Source organism: Panthera leo, chromosome D2, assembly GCF_018350215.1.
Source record: "Panthera leo isolate Ple1 chromosome D2, P.leo_Ple1_pat1.1, whole genome shotgun sequence".
Lineage (NCBI taxonomy): Eukaryota > Metazoa > Chordata > Mammalia > Carnivora > Felidae > Panthera > Panthera leo.
Window position 1 is genome coordinate 44,454,472 of NC_056689.1, and position 19,632 is coordinate 44,474,103.

At 55.0% G+C, this 19,632-nt stretch overlaps 1 protein-coding gene across 4 annotated transcripts in view; it reads left to right on the top strand.

Annotated features, from left to right (window-relative positions):
- LDB3 (LIM domain binding 3) overlaps positions 1–19,632 on the top strand; it is a 64,364-nt gene that overhangs the window by 17,123 nt on the left and 27,609 nt on the right. Inside the window, exons 5-9 of one of the 4 annotated variants that reach the window (XM_042909364.1) lie at positions 1,289–1,311; positions 2,383–2,586; positions 4,874–4,888; positions 7,597–7,766; positions 8,262–8,298. In XM_042909364.1, the coding sequence (XP_042765298.1) occupies positions 1,289–1,311; positions 2,383–2,586; positions 4,874–4,888; positions 7,597–7,766; positions 8,262–8,298 (449 nt within the window). Of the gene's footprint in view, positions 1–1,288; positions 1,312–2,382; positions 2,587–4,873; positions 4,889–7,596; positions 7,767–8,261; positions 8,299–14,367; positions 15,137–19,632 lie in introns of those variants that run through there. The other 3 variants (XM_042909366.1, XM_042909365.1, XM_042909363.1) reach the window with 3 other exon arrangements.

The window sequence follows — 19,632 nt, forward strand, 5'->3', positions numbered from 1 at the left end:
TCAATGCCAAAGAAGGTGCCAGCTACCAGTTGCCGGGACAGGGAAGGGCAGAGGCAGCACACCCAGACTAATTGACACGTGCTGCCCCCCGCCCCCACCCTGTGCCTCCAGGCCAACACTGCCCTCTGCAGGGGGCACTGGGCTGGCCAGGGCAAGAGCTGACCCTGCTGCTGTCGGCACTGGCCAGAAATGGAGAAGGGATAGAAGACCTTTCCTAATATAGCTCCTCTCGCTGCTATTTGAAGCTAGAGGACAGAGGGAATTTTATCAGTTCTGAGACAGTGTAGGGCCTGGGGCTAGAGGCCCTCTGGCTTTGGCCTGGCTCCCCTGAGTGGTGGCCAAGGAATGACTGGGGTCAGGCAAGTTGGGGCCCAGGTTCTGGCAGCCAGAGCCCGGAGTGGTCAGATCTGGGATGGCGGCAGTGTTTGGGGGCAGGTACACCCCTCTCTGCACTCTTTCCCCTCTTCTGACGGGGCCATTGGTGCTGTCAGGGTCAGCCCTGCAAGGAATTTGCATTTAAGGAAACCTAATGCAGGCAACGCCTGCCCCAAGGAGTTGATGCTCCAGGAGCCTCGCTCTAGACAAAAGTGAGGGTGGGGTTCATCTTGTGTCCAAGCTGCCTTGGCTGGGGCCCTACCTGTAATTAGCCTTGGACCCGTACTTCTCCTGAGCCTTCGCGTTCCTCCATCCTGCCTCGGTGACCTTGCACAGGGCCTTTAGGGGCCAGGACTGCCTGCCCCTCCTCTGGGAGGGAGAGTACATCCCGGGGCAGGGGGGTTGTGGATAACCCCCCCATACTGCCAGTCCTGCTCAGGGAACAGAACTCCCAGAGCTGGTCCCCATTAATCAAGGGCAAGTCCAGAGCTGCTGTCTGGCTGGGAGGCACGTCCGGCCTTGACTCTGCCTGGAGCAGTCACAGCTGGTCCTGTCTCCCTCTCCATCTTCCTCTCTTGGGCTCTCCAGCCGGGCTGTATGTGGCGGAGTCACATACATGGTACGCAAGCATCCACGAAGATGGACTAGAAAACTCTTATCCCTGGCGGAGCTTCAGGTGCTGTGAACCTGCTGAGGGGGAAACACTGCCATCAGCACCTCTGACCCAGACTCACAGGCCATGACCCTGACTCTGAGCTCTGCCACCTCTCCTTGGCACTCTCCTCACCCAATGCCAGTCAGGGCTGGCGCGGCCCCCACGATGGCCGGTCTGAGGATGGTCCCCACGCTCAGAGCCCCTGGCAGGACCTCATGCTGATAGCCCTGTCTTCTTTGCTCTTTCTCTCCTCCCCAGGTGGTAGTCAACTCTCCAGCCAAGTTAGTATCAAAGGAAAGCATGCGCGTGCACTTGTGTGCCTGTCCTCGCATGCGTCCGCGTGTCAGTTAGCCTGGACAGCGTGCGCCTGTGTCGGCATGGGTACATGCGTGTGCATGTGTGAGTGGGGGTGCATTCGCGTCCCTGAGCGAGCCTGCATGCGTGTGGAGCTGCAAGTGTGGAGTGGAGGCCTCGGGGAGGGGTGCTAGGGCTCTGTCTGATGTGCCCTTTCCGTTCCCCATTTCCTGCTGCAGCTGCTTAAGACCAGCAGGCCGGCTCAGGGGGGCGGGGGGCGGGGGGTGGAGCGTGTGCCGAGCTGATGCTGGGTTCCACGTGAACCTGAAGACAGTTCTGTCCTGACGGGACTCGCAGAAGGGCTGCGCCTGACCTTCTTTGCCCCAGGAGTGCGTTCATCTGTTGGAGGGAAAAGCCTCGATTGGCAGAGACTGGCGGCCACACAGCTAGTTGGACTAGAGGGGGACTGAACAGACTGAGTCCTGTTCCAAGGAAGAAGCACTTGCACTGAAGCATCTGGAGGAGCAGAGCCCTGGGCAACCGAGAGGGTAGCCAGCAGGACGAGCCCCTTCGTGGAGAAACCTTACTCAGAATCCCCATGGGTGCCCAGTGGGGCTGCTTTTCGCCTTTGGGGCATTCTGGACCCTGCTTGGGCTGCCGCTGCCTTTCACGCGTGGCCCAGCTCCTGTCGCCTACCCCCGACCCCTTTTGTCTCTGCTTCCTTGCTGATGTGGTGAGAGAGCTTTCAATGCCTGGCGCCCCCTGCTGACCCTGAGAAGTGGCTCAGGCTGAGCCGAGACCTCCCAGGACCTGGGAAAGCCAAAATGGGCAAGGAAAACCTTCTGCAAAGGGCTTTGGGGAGGGTCCTGAGGATTTTCCCTACCAGACCCAGCTGTCTGCAGTTCAGGGGGCTTGGGTAACTTACCTGGGATCAGGCCTTGGGAGGTCTCTCCACCACCAGCCCTCACCTTGACTCCTGTGTAACACCACCTGTTGCCCTTTTCTCCTTCTACCTCCCTTCCTCTTCTTCCTCTGCTCCCCCTGCTGCCCTACCCCAGCGCCGACTACCAGGAACGGTTCAACCCCAGTGCCTTGAAGGACTCTGCCCTGTCCACCCACAAGCCCATCGAGGTGAAGGGGCTGGGCGGCAAGGCCACCATCATCCATGCGCAGTACAACACACCCATCAGCATGTACTCCCAGGATGCCATCATGGACGCCATTGCTGGACAGGCCCAGGCCCAGGGCAGTGACTTCAGTGGGTAAGCGCCTCCCCTCCTCCACAGTTGCTCATCGTTCACCGCCTACACCACTGGCTGGGCCTCCTCACTAGTGGAGGCCAAGGTACCAGGCTGCCGGGCGCCATCAGAGACTTTAGGCATCGGGACCAGCTTTCCTCCCTCGCCTTGGGCCTCTCAGGGCACAGCTGTTCGAAGGGAGCCAGCCTTTGCCAGGGCCCTTCCAGAACACGGTGTTCTCTCTTCAGAATCAGTCTCACAGTCAGCTTTAGAAGGGTGGAGGATTGAAGAATATGGTGGTTGCTCCGGGTGCTTTTCAAAGCCTCTGCATTTTCCCAGGCTCCACAAGGGGGTCAGTTTAGAAAGAGACTTCTGGAATCCTGGGCCACATTCTGGATAAACCAGTCTTCTCACAAACTAAGCCATTCTTTGGGGGAAGTTGCTGCGTTCTTCCAATGATGAGAGCAATGCAAATATGTGACCAGGTTTCTTGTTTGGGAAGGGGCCTCTGGACCAACCATCCAAGGTGCTGTTGGCAGTCAGCCCCACTGCAGAGCCTGGAAAGCACCCAGGCCCTCCCGTTTGTTCCAGGGAAGCCCAGTCTCAGGGCAATGGGATTTAGGACATCCTTGTTTCCTGGAATTTGCCTGTTAGCAATGGTTGAGGAACTTGAGTGTTGAATAGGGAAAGAGTTGGCTGAAAATCATTTGTGGAAAAAACTGCTAATAGTGCAAACATTAATAAGAAAGTCTCTTTCTTTCTCTGTCTCTTTTAGTGTCTTTCTCTCCCTGTATCTGTCTTTTTCTGTGTGTGTGTCTCTATCTCTTTATCTCTGCCTTCCTCTCTGTCTCTGTTTCTTTCTCTCTCTTTATCTGCTCCCTGTCTGTCTGTCTGTCTCTCTCTCTCTCACACACACACACACATGCACACTGTTTTCTATTTGAGAATATCATTGCTGTTGACTTTCAGAATTGACTGATGATCTCTTTGGGCAACATCTTATCCCCAAGTCAGGATCTCAACCAACTCAAGGCAAGAAATCTTTTCTTTTTTTAATTAAAAATTTTTAATCTTTTTTTTTAATTAAAAATTTTAATTAAAAAAATAAACATTTATTTATTTTTGAGAGTGAGAGAGACAGAGTACGAGCAGGAGAGGGGCAGAGAGAGAGAGGGAGACACAGAATCTGAAGCAGGCTCCAGGCTCTGAGCTGTCAGCACAGGGCCCGACGTGGGGCTCGAACTCACAGACCTCAAGGCAAGAAATCTTAAAACGACGGTTGTACTTTTTTTCTGAAGCTAGGAAAAACAGATGTTGTCAGAGAGGTAAAGTGGTTTGAAAGTCCCAGATAACTCCTATAGTGTTTGACCTTGGCAGAATCCAGCCCTTGCGGCCATGACCTACGTACACATTATAAGGGCAGGCTCCAGGGGCCAAAAGGATGGAGTGTTGTGTGGGGGTCTGGGGACCCCCCCAGAGAGACACAGTGCTTCCTTTGGGCCACCACCAGGGGGCAGAGGTTCCTTGCCCTGGAGCCATGAGTCTGAAACCAGCCAGGCTCAGAGCTATCGCTCTTTTGCACAACTCTGGACAGTGCTGATTTATTTAATCCCACCATTCAAAGCAGAAACTATGACCACGCAAGTTTTAAAAACACAACCATTAGCTCATATGTACCCAGGAAAACAAGGCTGCTCAACTAAGCCAAAAAGTTAACAGGGATTTCCTGTTAACATTTGTTTGCCATGTGTGTCCTTGCTGTGCTCTTAAAAGCGGTAACGTCGCAAACGTCACCAAAGGGAAGTTCAGTGGAAAATAATGGAAGAACCACTCTTCGCTAAGTTTATATTTTCTGCACCTTGGGAAAAAGACTGCTCTCATTTGGTTTTACCACTAGGGCACCCATGATTTATTTTAACGTGATGCACCATTGATCTAATCCAGGCTTCTCAGAGTACCTCCCCTACCTTCCTCCTCTCCCCTCCCCTCCCTCCCTTTCCCTTCCCTTGTGTGCCTGGGAAGCAACATGCTTTCCCCTTCCTTCTAACTTGGTCCTGCCGGGCTGATGCTACCATGGTACCGGTGGGTAAGAGCTAGCCCTCTGTGCCATAAGGTGCTCCGTTTCTGCTGTTAATGCCCACGATTCCTTCCTCACTGACAGTTTTCTTTTTGTCTCTTTCTCTTCCTCCTTTATCTGCCCCACTCCCGTAACTCATTTCTGACCCTAACCCTGCTCCCTTGCGTGTGCGCCGCCCCTCTGCCATCCCCTGATGGACACACACTCACTGCTGGGCTTTCTTCTGCTTGGCAGGGCATCGCCGCTGGCGTAAGTAGACCCCACAGTGTCTGTTCCGTCGTCGTCGTCATCGTCGTCTGTCTGGTTGAGGGATGGTGTGTGGGTTTGGTGGGATATGCCTGAGGACAGTGGTTCTGTCCGTGTTCTTCCTCACACCCACCTCACAGCCAAACGACATGCTCAGCAGCCTATGCAGGCAAGTGCTTTGGGGCTTGGCCTCAACTAATGTCACTGTGGACACAGAAATCAGAGTGATGACATCACCCCGCCTCCCTTGCACCCAAGGCTAGAAGCGTATCTCTGTGCTGTGCTTTGCGGGGGCTCCCGGTAGCCTTTCCTGTCTGCACTGGGACAGCATAGACCTGAATGTCTGAATGCACACTGGACCATTATTCAGGGAAGAGGGCAATGAGAGGGCCCTTGGAAGCCATTTCCTAGGACCCTCATGGGAGGTGGGTCTGGAGGAGCCAGCACCTGCCAGTACCACCCGTGGGAGGTGAAAGATGAGTCAGTTTCGGGGAGCAGCGTACAGTGGAATTAAGTGTCCAGAGGTGACCTGAATGTTGTGGTAGCCGTGGAATGTTTTTGGTGGCAAGAAGACCACACTGGGAGTGGCTCCAGAGTAACCCCAGACCCAGGGTCCCAGGACTGTAGGGCCTATACATATTCTCCCTGAGGCCCAGAGTCTCAAAAGGAATGAGAATTCCTTCATCTGACCCCCAGTATCTGTCGTGGCAGCAACACAAGTCCCTGGTCTTTGCACAGCATTGTGGGAAATGGTGCCAATAATGTGAGTCCCAGAGGACTCACTACTGGGAGCTTTCTCAAACCCTTGGAGCTGTGGAAGGAACAGGGGAGCGCCTCCAGGGCATGTTCTGGAGAAATGGCAGCAAACACCTTCCGTCTGCTTTCTGGACCACAAAGCTGTGTAGCGAGGCTCAAGGGCAGGACCTGGGCTTGGGTCTATACTTTCTCTCTCCCATGGCACAATCCACACTTTCCTCCTTCCCTTCCGGCAGACCAAGGAGTCCTGGTTGTGCGTTCCTACTGCACCTCTCACCCAGAGGTAGCAGATCCTGCCTCTGCTTTGGGAGCCCTTGGGACTCCTCCTTATGCCAGAAATGGCTTCTCCCAGTGAGACCCCACTCTCTTCTCTGCTCTGTGGGAAGCTCCAGGATCCTCCCTGCTGGACCCCAGAGGGATCCACTGGTCTTCCCCATCTGATCCCAGGCTGCCAGTACCTGTAGCTCTCCAGGGCAAGGCAGAGCCTTCAGGACAGTTGGGGTGGGGGCTCTGCCCCAGTCTTGGCCACCTTTCATCACCTTCCTCCTCTCTGCTCTCAGAGCAATCTCTGAGCCAGACACTGGGGACCAAGCCTAGGAAAGCAGGCCAATGCTTGCATTTAGCTCCTTGCAGAGAGGCTAGAAGACATGGGCACTGGAGAGGTCCCTCTCCTAGCCAGCTGGCCCTCTGGAAGGCAGGCAGAGGCAGTGGACAGAGTAAGTGTCTGAGCTGGGCCATGTTTCCAGGCATGGAGCATCTGGGGTGCACAAGGGAAGTGGGCAGAAGCGGCCTTTCTGAGCCTACATCACTGCAGTTTGATGGAAAGGACAGTGGGTGGGGACCCAGGAAGCTTGAGTTCTGACTCAGCAAGTCCCCTACACCTGGAGCTAGCTGGTCAGCCGCTCTGGACCTCAGTCTCAGCATCTGTAAGAGGAGAGTGCTGGGCCACTGGTCCATAGGGTAGAGAGCCAGGCTGTGCTGGCTGAGAACTCGTCCCAAGTCCACCCTGATTCCTGGGAGGGTATGTTGGACCCTCCCTCGGAGGGTAGGTTGGAGGGTCCAGAACCCTCTAGCTCTTGCCGGCCAGGGTGAGTGGGTAAGGCTAGGAGGCACTGGACCCAAGAGATTCTGTGGTCCCTTGTGGCTCTGCTGTAGGATTCATTCATTTAAGTAAGTTTTGAGCACCTGCTGTGTGCAAGACACTGGGAGTCTGAAGGAAGGTCACCAGGTTCCCCTCCAAAGGCTGCACTGCCCTGGAGCAGAGGAAGAGTGATCCTTCCTTTAGATCTTCCCCCAGGACCCCAGGCCAGAACCACACTGCCTCCCCCGTCTGCGGGCAGTTCCAGACCACACAAGCCTGGTTGCCTTATTTCTCACACCACCTCTCCACCAAGCCTGCCCGTTTTTGCTGAGCAGAAGTCCCCAGTCCACTTTTAGGGCAGGCTTGGCATTGGGGGCTCGCTGTTGGGGTCCAAAGGTACAAGGAGGACAAGGAACTGACCCTGAAGAAACCTGAGTCCCCCGAATGGTCTGTTGTCACCCTGCCCCAAACTCAGGAGCTGTTCAGGGAGGTTGAAATTATTTCAAAAAACCTATTCTGCCTCCTCTTTCCTTAAAGGAGATCCCAAGGGGGTGGGGCCTGGGATGTGGATGGGTCTTCAGGCCTGTGCCTGGGGTTAGCCCGGGGTGGGGCAGAGGTTTGCCAAGAGGGATCTCAGAGGAATCACTGTCTCGCTTTGGCCACCCTGAGCACTGAGGACCCAGGCCAAGCCCTTGTCTCAGGCTTTCAGATGGCAGTGGGTAAAGGGCATGGGGGAGGGGGGTTGAGGCAAGTAGGGGCCACCAACCGGTGTGCTGGGTGTGGGGGTGCGAGCAGATGAGCCATGGGGGTAGTGGGAGGAACAGGAGCAGGGTTCCAGCCTAGCCCTCACTCATGGCCTCTTTCTGCCTTGCAGGAGCCTTCCTATTAAAGACCTTACAGTGGACAGCGCCTCTCCCGTGTACCAGGCGGTGATTAAGAACCAGAACAAGCCAGAAGATGAGGCTGATGAGTGGGCCCGCCGCTCCTCCAACCTGCAGTCTCGCTCCTTCCGCATCCTGGCCCAGATGACTGGGACGGAATACAGTAAGTGAGGCCGGGGGTGGAGCACAAGAGATGCTGAGGGGCCCTGAGGGACCTGTCCCACAGTCCTAAGGCCCACAGAAGCCAGGGAGTCAAGCCCCCTGACCCTTGAAGATGAGCTGCTTTCCACAGAGAGCTAGCGATGTGCTGAGCCCCTCTGGGCCCCTCGGGGCAGGTTACTGAGTGACACCGGCCTTCTGCCCAGCTCCCTGACTCCAACATTAGGCCATACGTGTGCCAGGTGGCTTGTGGGCAAAATGATGGCCCAGAGCTGGGATAAGAGGACCTCAGAGGTCTCCCTCCCAACTGTACCCTTTCCTCTGTGTCCCCCTTCTCCCCCTGCCCTCTGCCCAGCACACAGCATTTCCCTGCCACCATTTTCAGGCTGGGGGCAGTAAATTGTTCTGTTATTGGAGGGGACTCAATGTCCATAGCTCTGGAGGGTTTTCTTCCTATGTTTCCTATGATTCCTCCTGATCAGCAATTTTCTACCCACAGTGCAAGATCCTGACGAAGAAGCTTTGCGAAGGTCAAGGTAAGTGCCTGGACTCAGGCTCAGTGGCCTTGTCCCTCCTAACCCAATCCCTCCCCAGGCAGCCCCTAGGTCACATGAATCATGGAAGGAACCTCTCAAGTTCATGTATTTGGAAGCTCCTGGCCCCTAAAGGGCCCCAGCAGATGCTGGCTTGGGGCCTTCGTCCCAGGTCACTGAGGTAGGTGCCTGGAGCTGTCTCTAACCCCTGGGCCCAGGCTGCAGGAGTAAGGATTCTAGGCTCTCCTGGCTCTGTCCCTGGGCAGAGGCAGGGCTGCTTTGGCCTTTGCTGGGCTGTTGAGAATGAGGGCATCTCTCCCTGTGAGGGCACCGGGCCGGCTGCCTTGCCTTCCCCACTCATCTCAGGGTCTGTCCCCTGTGAGTCTGGAGGCTAGGCACTGGAAAGCAGGCACGGGGAGGGCTGTGCTGGGCATGGGCATCTGACCTCAGGATCCACCTGTCCAGACCTATGCTAATGTAGTAGTTCCATAAATCGCTCAAAGCACAATAGCTCTGCTAGGAAGGACAAGCCTGGGCGTGAGAAGAGGCTTCTGCAAGGCGAAGCGGCTCAGGGTATGGTATCCCACCAGTGGCAGGCCTGGGACCACAACTGCTAACCTACCACCTGCATCCTGCCAGGTGCTCATGAGCCTGGGCATGAGGGGGGCACGCTGCCCTGGAACCCACTGGAACCTGCTGGGGCCTTCCATGGTGAGGCATGGAGCCCCTGAGGATTGTGTTTCCACTTCCGGCGGCAAATGTTGTGCATGCTCTTCTTGGGAGAGTCTGCTTTGGGCCAGTGCGTCCATGGGCGGCCTCTCCGCACGGGACTGGGGCTCAGAGGTGCTCTTTTACCTGGGGCCAAGCTTTCTATACTTGCTAATCAGCATGTAGTGATCACAGGATCGTGTGGAGAGTGGAGCTCTGGGGTCAGCTCAGAGTTGATGTAGATTTCATTTTTGAACCTATGTTTTTGCCAATCTAAGCTGCTTCCACTTTGTGGCTGGGGCACCCCAGCCTAAAGTGTGGTCCCCCAGGCCTGCTAACGATGGCATGCAGTTCCAGTAACGGTTCTTAACCCTCCAATGCCTGCAACGTGTCTACACAGAGCCTGAACTGAGATGGTGTGTGATTTAGCTCAAAAGTTAGTATCTAGCTATTTTAAGTGTGACTGAGCCCTCAGCGGTCCTGCTCCTGTGCTCTGTGGCTCCCGCGTGCTGTTTCTGTTTTTTCCACCTTCCTCCTTGAAGCCACCCATATACACCCAGGGAGCAATGCAGCTCACTGATAGAGGGGTCTTACAGCCCCCCACCCCTCACCCCCAGCAAACAGCTTAAGCATCCCTAGGTTCCTTCCATCAGGAAGCCAGCAGGGTGTTTTCTCTCCTTCCCATGAGACAGAGCCCTGCCTTTCAGGCCCTGACTGTCTCCTCTGGAGCACTTCTGGTGACCAACCACTCTGAGCTCACACCTCATTAACCAGACACCATTTAGAAGGTGGAACTTCTGTCTTTTGTGTTTCCCCTGGAGTATTTTCAGGCTCTGCAAAGTTATTGAGTGAGAACACAAAAGACAGTATTAAAGGCAGTCTCCAGTCCTCATGGGCCATTCCCTCCTTTTAGAAGCATCTCCTCGGTACTGTTCTGCCCAGTCCTGTGGATATGAGGGCAGGCTCGTCTTTCCCCCCACGGCCTAACCCCACAGGAGCATGGCTCAGCCCCCAGCAGAAGGCATAGGACCTTGGGGTCTTGAGAACTCTGCTGCAGGTTTTAGAGCCTCTCCCTCAGCTACTGCAGGTGTTTCTGTAGGGAAATCTGGAAAGAGGGCCTAACAAGAGGCTCCATCCTGCTTTCTCCCTCAATTCTACCCCTCCCAATTCTACCCCCCAGCTCAAAGCAGCTCCCCTTCCTCCCACAGGCTGAATCGCTGTCAGCCCTCTGCCCTGGGATCTCTGGCCCTGCGGTGAAGGCTTTGGGGACACCCAACAACCCAGGACTGGAAAGGCATAAGCCTTCTGCTCCTCTCCCTTTTCCTGACTGTAATTTCTGGAAAGTTGTCCTCAAAGCCTTCCCCCAAAAGCCCATTCCCCCCACGGCCGTAGGAGGGGGTGGACATTTTCATTTGAATTCCAAGCAGCCTGAGGACCTGAGAGTGAGGCTTGTAGTGGGCACAGTGGTTCAATTCTGCTTGTGATTAAAGTCTGAAGTAGTGACTGGGGCCACTGGTCACAGCACGGGCCCCGGGCTGCCCAAGTGGCCCACTGAGAAGAAGGGATCATGCTTGTTCTCACCCTGGGTCCAAGCTGGTCAGGGTCCTTGCTCCCCAGGGGGCTAAGCCCCAATCCCAGCCTTCCCCACTGCCAAGTCGGAAGCTGCACTCCGAGACCCTGCTGACCCATCTTGTTGGCTGAGGGCAGCTGGCCTCCTCTTTCTCCCAATTTAGCAGCACTGACAGGAAGGAATCCTAAGGTCTCTTAGGAAGGCTGCCTCCCCAGGGTGGGCTTCACTGCACACCGCTGCCATGTAGCTGACTCCCACAGAACCTGAGTTTGCCAACCCTGGGGCCTGGCAACCTGTCCAAGGTGACAGATAGCCTCTATAGGCTTGTACGTGTGCAAAGGTGCTTTCTTCTTCCTGTCGCCGTGTGGTGGGGAGATAGGCGGGAATGCCATGGTGTCAGGTGTTCTGTACCAGGTGGCGGCACTGGTGGCCTCGGGGGCAGGTGGCAGTCTGTGTGTCCGAGGACCCTGCAAACTCTCCCCTCACCTGTCTCTGCTCCACCTCCCAGGCCTCCCCGCCCCCAACCCTGAACGCTGTAGAGTCCCAGAGCAGCTCAGAGCCCTGACCTCTTCTTGGGGTCCTGGCTCCTGACACTCAGGGTGTCTCCAGTACCTGGTAGCAGGTAGCTTCTCTCTGAGGTTCCAGTGCCCACGTGCTGGCCAGCCCAAGGCAGAGCCTAATCTCCAAGGACCCTATCCTTACAGGTGAGGCAGGCCAGGTCCCTAAATAGCCCAGGCACCTGCTGTGGACTTGGCTTCCCTCTCAGGAAAGACCCCAGCATGTCAGCAAACTCTTCAGGCAGGCTTAGACTGCAGCCCCCTGCCGGCTCCTGCACGGGTGCAGGTAATACTGTGGTTCCTGGCCTCCATCTGAAGTAGCGCGAACAGTGCCTCCATCCAAAAGCCGAGCCTCTAATCTGAGAGAGGTCACAGAAGCTTCCCCCTGACTTGGAGAAGGCACTCCAGGGGTCGGATGTTCGGCTCCACGTTGGGCAGTCCTGACGAGGATGGGAGTGGGGGCAAGCCTCACTTTGTCCTAAGCAGAGCTTGAATCTTTGAGGCATGGGGTTCCCGCTGCTTGGGTGTAACCATCCCAGAGGAATCCGGTGTGAAACCCAGACATCCTCTGGCCCCCACCTTGTGCTCAACTGCCTGTAAGAGCAGTTTCTGCATTTACCCACTGTTCACCTGTGCAAGGAACTCTGTGCCTCTCTGAGACCCCAGATGTCAAGGAACACAGTTGATCTGAGAGACAAGTTCACAGAGGAGCTGAAGGCGAGGGTTGTCTTGCACACTCCTCCACCAACAGCGTAAAAACTTCCCAAGTCCCTTCTCCATCGTGTACCCTTCTGTGGTTCATTTTCTTCTCCCTCCCCTACTTCCTACAGAGCTCAGGGACTCACTGCTCACTGGCTCCTCCCTGTAGTCCCTGTGGCCTCCCTGGGCACCTCAGTGTCCTCTTTCCTCCCTGTGCACAGCCAGCTCAGTCCCAGCTCCTGTGGCTGAGTCTCCCGGTGCCAGCACAGCCCAGAGCCCTCCCTCCAATGGAAACTTCGTGAGGATAACAAAAGTTACCTGAGTTTTGTGGATTTTTCATTCCGGGTGTCCTGTCTAGCAAGTTTGAAAACCACACCTGGAGAACCCAGGACCCCCCTGGGGTGTCCCTGAGAAGCCCTTGTGGGGTGTCCCAGTTCTTCACGTCCATTCTCTTCTGCCAGCTCCCTTCCCTCTCTGCCCCATCTCTTCCTTCCTCTCCCTGCTCCTCTCTTTGGCAGGCTGTGAATTTACAAACAGCTGCAAGCAGAGCAGGCTCACTAGGGTCCACTGACTCTCCAGGACTGTCTCTGAGCCCGTCACTGAGCACTGATGACAAAGGCTGTGGGCCTGGCTGGGCAAACTGGTCACACCCGTGTCCTGGGTGGTCTCTATGGGATGGTGGATTGTTGCCACGCGTAGTGCTATCGGCAGGGCCCCCGCTTCTGCTCTCTTCCTTCCCTCCCTCCCTCCCCAGCCTCAGAGAGGCAGGCAGCAGAAGATGCCCGGCAGGTGGATCATAGTTCTGAGGCTGAGTTTCTGTGCGGTTTGAGGCCATTCGCATGATGTCTCTGGGCCTTGGTTTCTTCTTTGGTATCAGGAAAGTTTGGTCCCAAACAGTGGTTTTCAACTATGTTAGCAGTGGGCCCGTTTTGTCTAACAGAATCTTCTACAGAGACACAATATCAGGACTTGAGGTGTAGCGAGGGAGTCTACCTCGTAATGTAGACGTGGGAAGGGGGCAAGGTGTGTACGTGGGGATGCAGAGCTACTGGGGAAACGTAAGACCAGCATTGCCCCATCTCTGTTTTTAGAGACCTAAACTGGGTCTTCCTGGCTTTTATATGCTGGCAATTCACTTCTTGAGCTACTTATTTTTAGATAATTGCAGATTTGGGCACGTAGTTGTGAGAAATGATATAGAGAGATCCTATGTTCCCTTTATCCCCCAATGGTAACATTTTGCAAAACTATAGTAAAATATCACAACCAGGCTGTTGACACTGGTATAGCCAAACACAGACTATTTCCATCGCCCCAAGGATCTCCCCCTGTTGCCCATTTACAGCGACACCCACCTCCCTACCGTGGGCACCCTCTCCTTAACCTGTGGCGACCACTAATCTGTTATCTGTCCTCCATTTCTATAGTTTTATCATTTCAAGAATGTTATATATATGGAATTGTACAGCCTGTGACCTTGTGGGATTGGCTTTCTTTAGTCAGGCCAGTTCCCTGGGGATTCATCCAAGCTGTCACGTGTACCATAGTTCATTCATTTCTTTTTATTACTGAGTGGTATTCCATGGTCTGGATGTAGCAATTAATTTTTAAAAGGAGTTTTAAATACTATCTGGGCTAAACACTGCGTTTGTGGCTAGATGCGGCCCCTGAGCCACCAATTTGCACCTCTGGTCTGGAGAATGTTAGCGGCCCCTCCGGCCTGGAAGATGTAGGATTCTGGCGTCTGTGGCACTGGCCTGGCCCAGGCATGCCCTCTCCTCCATTCCTATGTTTCTGGCTGCTCTTTGCCCGTTTCGTCCTATGCCCTCGACTTAGCAGACTGTGGGGTGGGCCCCAGAAGCCCTATTGATGGGAAGTGTTGGCAAGTCCTGGTCCTCTGTCTGCGTGCCAGTGGTCTCGTGAGTATGTGTGTGCACACATGTTCCTGCCTGGCCGTGCTCAGGCCTGGGCAGATGGGGGCAATTGGTGTATCTGAAGGCTTCTCTCTGGGGGCAGAGAAGGCTTGGCAAAGGCCAGGGAAGCATAGGGAGGTGAACGGTCTGCTCACCAAACCTCATCATGGGAACAGGCGTTCCTCTTTCTTGATGCCCAGCTTGGGGACAGAGACCATGCTAGGCCCACCTGCCTATTTGGTTCAGTCCTGAGAGCCTACAGCCAAAGCAGCCCTGCCCAGCCCTAACCACACGGGCCAGGGAGAACCAGTGACCACCCCCCCGCCTTTGCCCAGCCTGTCCTCAGGCCCACTAGCCAGGCCCCTTCTCTATAGCTTCCTACTCACTTAGCTCAGGGACTTCAGTCCCTCAGTCCTGGCCCTTAGGACTCTGGTGTTGCCCCAAACCAGTCCTGACTATCTGGAAAGTATTCCATGGGTGGCAAAGCCTCTCCAAACCAAATTCCTGCCCGCCCCGTGCCCCCTGCCCGAGCTGTCAGACAGGGGAATGGGACACATCCCCTAACCCCTTTCTCTCTTCCTCTCTTCTTTCTGTCTCTGTCTCTGTCTCTCTCTCTGTGCCACAGGGAAAGGTTTGAAACGGAACGTAACAGCCCACGTTTTGCCAAATTGCGCAACTGGCACCATGGCCTTTCGGCCCAAATCCTTAATGTTAAAAGCTAAGAGGCTATCTGGAATCCCCCCACTCCTCTCAGGCTGGACCCCCACCTTCCACCCCCCACACACAGATCTGGCATGTGAGCCCCATGGTGATGCTTGAGAATGTATAGGGGTGCTGGGGGGCACCTTTGACAGCCAACTGTGGCAGTTCTGCTCTCTGCTCCCCCAGAGCTGATGGCCGAGGCCCAGCCCCACACAGCACTGCACCCCCTCCTGGCCACCCGCCGAGTGCAATCCTCCCCAACCCCACGTGGCCCCAGCCTCTGCTCCCCTGCCCAGGGCCTTAGCCATAGATCAGAGAGGACGTGGCAGGGTTTGCTGGCATCACGCCCCAGAACCAAGGGAAACAGAACATGCCACTGGTTGATTTCCCATCCCCTTCAGCTGCTAGGAGAGGCAGCCTGGCCTAGTGCTGTCCTGGAACAAGCCACCTATAGATCAGGGTCCCGGGAAGAGGCCAACCCCTGGCCCCACTCGCTCCCTCGCTGCTCTCTGGAACCTGGGCAGCCTGGAGCAGGGCTCTGTGCAGAGTAAGTGGAAACCCCAGGGTAGATGAGGCAGAGGCCCCTCCTGGCCGTGGTGAGATTGGGCGTGTGCTCTCCTCTCTGTGCTGTATGCGCTGGATCCCTAGTTCTCTCTCCTGTACATATAAGCATGCTTGTTCTGAAATAAAGAGGATTGAAAATGAATCAAACCAGCCCCCGTCATGCTGTGCCTGTGTGCGTACCACTCGAGAGGGACATTCCAAGATGGGGAGAGGACAGGCACCACCAGGAAAGGGGCAGGGGCAGGGGCAGTGCCCGCTGGGGCTGGAACCCCGGCGCAGTTCTGCCTGCTGTGCATCTCCTGACTTGAGGGCCCCACCCAGGCTGTGGAGCTCAGGTGGGCCGAATGGTGGGTGGGAGTCCATAGCCTCCCACAGGGCAGTAGGGGTGGGGGCATTCTGGAATGCCTCCTGCCTCCCCCCCCCCCCACACCCAGCCACTACCAGCAGGCTGAGCCAGCCCTCCTTACTGATCAGAAATCATCCCCATCCCTAGCATGCTGCAAGCCCCTCTCCCAGGAAGGCGCTGTCATGCTCAGCCCTGGTCCAGGAAGTGAGAAAAGGGACTTGCCTGGACTAAAGAGCAGTTCACAAGGGGATTGCTGGGAGTCCTCGGTGGGCCAAGGCCATGGCTGAGAGGAGAGGAGGTGGAAGATGTGTTTGGCAGAGCCTTGCCCAGGTGGCAGGTGCGTGTGGAAGACCTGTCATGGTCTTGCTGTCAGCCCCAGCCACCTGTGGCCTTGTTCTAGTCCTGACCATTCAGGAAGGGCCCAGCTGACAGGCTCATGTCCCCCCCACCCACCTGTCTACCCATCGGCCTATCCTCTGATTGAGGGAACCACAGGCTGAAAGTGTGAGACCAGCAGCACTTAGTAAGTAAAGGCAGATGCCAAGGTCCATCCCTCAAACCACGCCCACCCCCACCCCACCCCCCATTGCTAGACTGGGCCAGAGACCTGCTCCGTCTCCCACTTCCTGGGCACAGGCTTTCTTTCTGCCTCTAGGGACTTGGCAATCCCACCTGGAAGAGATGACCAGGGAGAGAGCTCTATCCTGTCAACCACACTGAGATGCTCCCCCAAATCCCCCACCAGCCTGTTCCACTTTGGCCTCCCATCTCTTCCTGTCTCTAGCAGTCTGAGTCCAGGGCCAAGGCCAGGACCAGGCAGGGCAGGCTGGCTGGGGGATCAACAGGGGAGGGTTGTTGTGGACTTCTGCTTACATCTAGGCATCCTGTAGCACACCCATATTTAGCTGACCTTTTACTAAGGACTTCTAAGGCCCAAGGGTAGGTTGTGTGGCCATGAGCTGCTAGACAGAGAGAAGTCCCAGGCAGTGGGTATCCTGAGGCTGGTGGAGGACCTGGGCCAACTAGTCAGAGCTGGTAGCCTCACAGACCCCTGTCTTCAGCCCCTGCCCATTGAAGCCCTCTTGAAGCCCTAGAAGGTCCTTATTTGTTTTCTAGCCTGCCTGGTGTCTTCCCAATGACCCCAGGCCCCTGCACAAGCACATTGAGTGGCCCCAGGCCAGGGGTCTACGTAAAGCCCTCTAGAGTAAATAGGAGAGATTTCCTCATCTGGCATTCAGCGTCTGTGGGCATTAGTCAAGGCACCATGCCTGACTGCTGTGGGTGCCAAAGGAATCAGAAAGGACCAATGTGGGCAGTGGCTAATCATGATGCAAGTTTGGTCATGTGAGGTCCAGAGATAAGGAGCACCCCCCACCCTCCGACCAAGTGGAGGGTCAGAGAAAGCTTCCTGGAAGAAGGCATTTGCGTGTTTGAGCTTCATGAGCAGTTAGGATTAGGACAAGGGCAGGTAGAGAAGGCTGGACAGGTGCTCTAAGCAGAGAGGAAGGGTGCTGAGGAGAAGAAGGGGTGTCCCAGAACCCCAACTTAATCATTTTGGCTGGAATGGAAGGAATGCAGAGGATGTTATGGTTTGTGGTCCAGAGCTGGGATGCCAGCCTTGGGGACTTTGTATTCTGAAGGCAACGTGGAACTAGCAAAGGCTGCAAGGTCCCATTCACACTACCATCTGTGGGGATCGCCATACACTGTTCTCGAGGGGTGTCGTTAGCATAGACTCCAATGACAACAGGGCCCCTGGAGTTGTGCGGTGCAGTGGCCTCACTGCAGAGTGATATGGGCAGGGCTTCCCTGAGCACTAGCCATTAGGTTGCAAGATGGAATGCCAGCTAGATAGGTGGCAGCGTGAGTCATTTCAAGACCAGCCCCCTGACTGGTGTTCTGCCCATCATGCAATCACCAGAGGTGTTCATATCCCATTTTCTTAACTAATACAAATAGCATCCTCACCTAAATAATGGCAACCACCCCCCAGCACGATCAATCACACCTCCGCCATCACCCACAGTTCCAACCAGAGCCCATGACTGTAAAAACCCAAGACCTGGCACCATCACCAAGACCATCCTCATCCTTGCCATACATATCGTCACCATCAATAAGAACATCAACCAAGTCCTGCCATTCTCTCCATCAAGAGCCATCACAACAGAGCAGAGGCACGGGGTTGGCACGCTCTCCTTGATGCCGACCAGATTGAGGGAAGATGTGGGCTGATGGGGGTCTGTAGCCAGGGTGTGTTTTCCCTCTGGCCATACACTTCCCATGCAGCTGTGAGCATTTGAGTACGTGTTGTTTGCTTTGGTTTTGCTTTGATATTTAAAGTGGATTATGATCGAGTCAGGAAGCAGCTGTCGAATCCTAGACCAGGCTGCAGTGATCTCATGGGCACTCTCTTTGGGGCCGCAGCCAGGGCCAAGTAAGTTCCCTACTCTCCTTGGGGTTTTGGGGGGCCTGTGGAACTTCAGGCCAGAGCTGACCTGGACAAGAACCCGAGATCCTCAGGATTCCCTCAGTGCCATTCCTACTTCCCCTAGGCCCTGGCTGCTTAGTGTCTGTCAACAGTGGCCCTAAATAGGATGCTAGATCATGAATTTTCCTAGGGCCCACAGCCCCCCCCCCCCAACTCAGAATTCAGTGTTCATTTGGAGCTATGCCTGGGGAGAGCACCAGGTAAGCTGATCTGACAGAGAATTGGAGCAAAAGAGACAGGCAAAGCCGACTTTCTATTTGTCCTGCAGAGTATTTATTGTCTCTAGCCCAGATATTTTCATCACTCTTGTCCTGAGTGGTGTCCTCAGTTCCCAGAAGCCCACTAGAAGCATGCAACAGGGTCAGGGAGAACCAATAAAGGAGACCAGGTGTCCTGTGTCGGCCGGAGCCTTCCCAGGCAATGGCTTCCGGAAATCAGCTTCTTTCATGGAGGGTGGGTGAGTGGTCTCATGGCATTGCCGCAGGCCTGAGAGCTGGGCTTCCTGAGGCTTTCTGTCAGAACCACTGAGCTGCAAAAGTGCTGGACAGGACATGGCCAATGCTCTGTCTAACCTGAATGCTTCCCACACAGTCAATGGAGAAGAATGGCACTCCCTTTCATGGGACAGTCAATCTAAAGCCTCGCCGTGCCTCTGGTTCTCTTCCCCAACCCTTTCACACTGTTTCATGCCCTTCTCTGCCCCCGTGCCTCACTGGATGGAAGAGAGAACTTTGGCAATGCTTTGGTAAACCGCTCATGGCCCACTTGCATGGCTACCTGGGACAGACCTCCGCAGCACCTTGCTACTCAAAGTGTGGTCTGGCGACCAGCAGCAGCAGCATCACCTGGGAACTTGTTAGACATGTAGACTCCCAGCCTGCCCCAGACCTACTGAACTAGAAGCTGCATTTTAACAAGATTCCCAGGCGATTCATCTTCATACTGAAGACTGAGTAGCCTTGTAGTGATTAGGGCTCACACCCTTCTCTGCCCCTTGGCAGCTGTGTGATGTTCAGCAGAGATTCAATCTCTCTGGACCTCAGGTTCTTCATCGGTAAAATGAGGATCATGATACCAAACGCTCAGCGAGGTTGAAAGGATCAAATGGAGTGATGCTTGTACAGTTGTTTGGCACAAGGCCTGGCATACAGTAAACACTCACAGAGGGAAGATTAGTATTTGAATTCTTTTCAAATAAGAGTGTGTTTTGTTGGGGAAAGATTCTACTTGACTAGTCACAAGGAGAAGTGTCTTTCTTCCTCCATCAGGGGCCACTTGAAGTAGCCGGTAAGGCTTCAAATCCAAAGGCACCTCACTCAGATCCTTCTGTCACTGCCAATAAGTTCCAGGAGGTTGAGCGATTGATTTCTCTCAGTCTCCATTCTCTCGTCTATTAAGCAGAGTCGATGATCAGAGGGTTGTTGTGAGGAATTAAAGACATATACCTGGCACGTAGTATGAGTTCAATAAATGAATTACAGAGGACGGGCAAGGTCATTTCCACTCGCAGGCGCTGCATATCCTGCCGCTGTTGTAGCAAGTACAAATCTTAGTCCAAAGACCCCAATGAGCAAAGAATGTGCATTTCTTTGCTTGCCTATAATTTAAATTTTAGTCTCTGCCTTGCTTTGCAGATGGCAGAGATCTAATCCCATCACCCCAGGCTCTGATGCTCTTTTTTGCCTGGAGTGTTTCTGGGGATGAAGCGTTTACAGGATGTCAAGGCGTGGGGGTGGGGGGGGGGGGTTGGGCACGTGGGCATTTGGTCCTTGGTCGTGGTCTGCCTG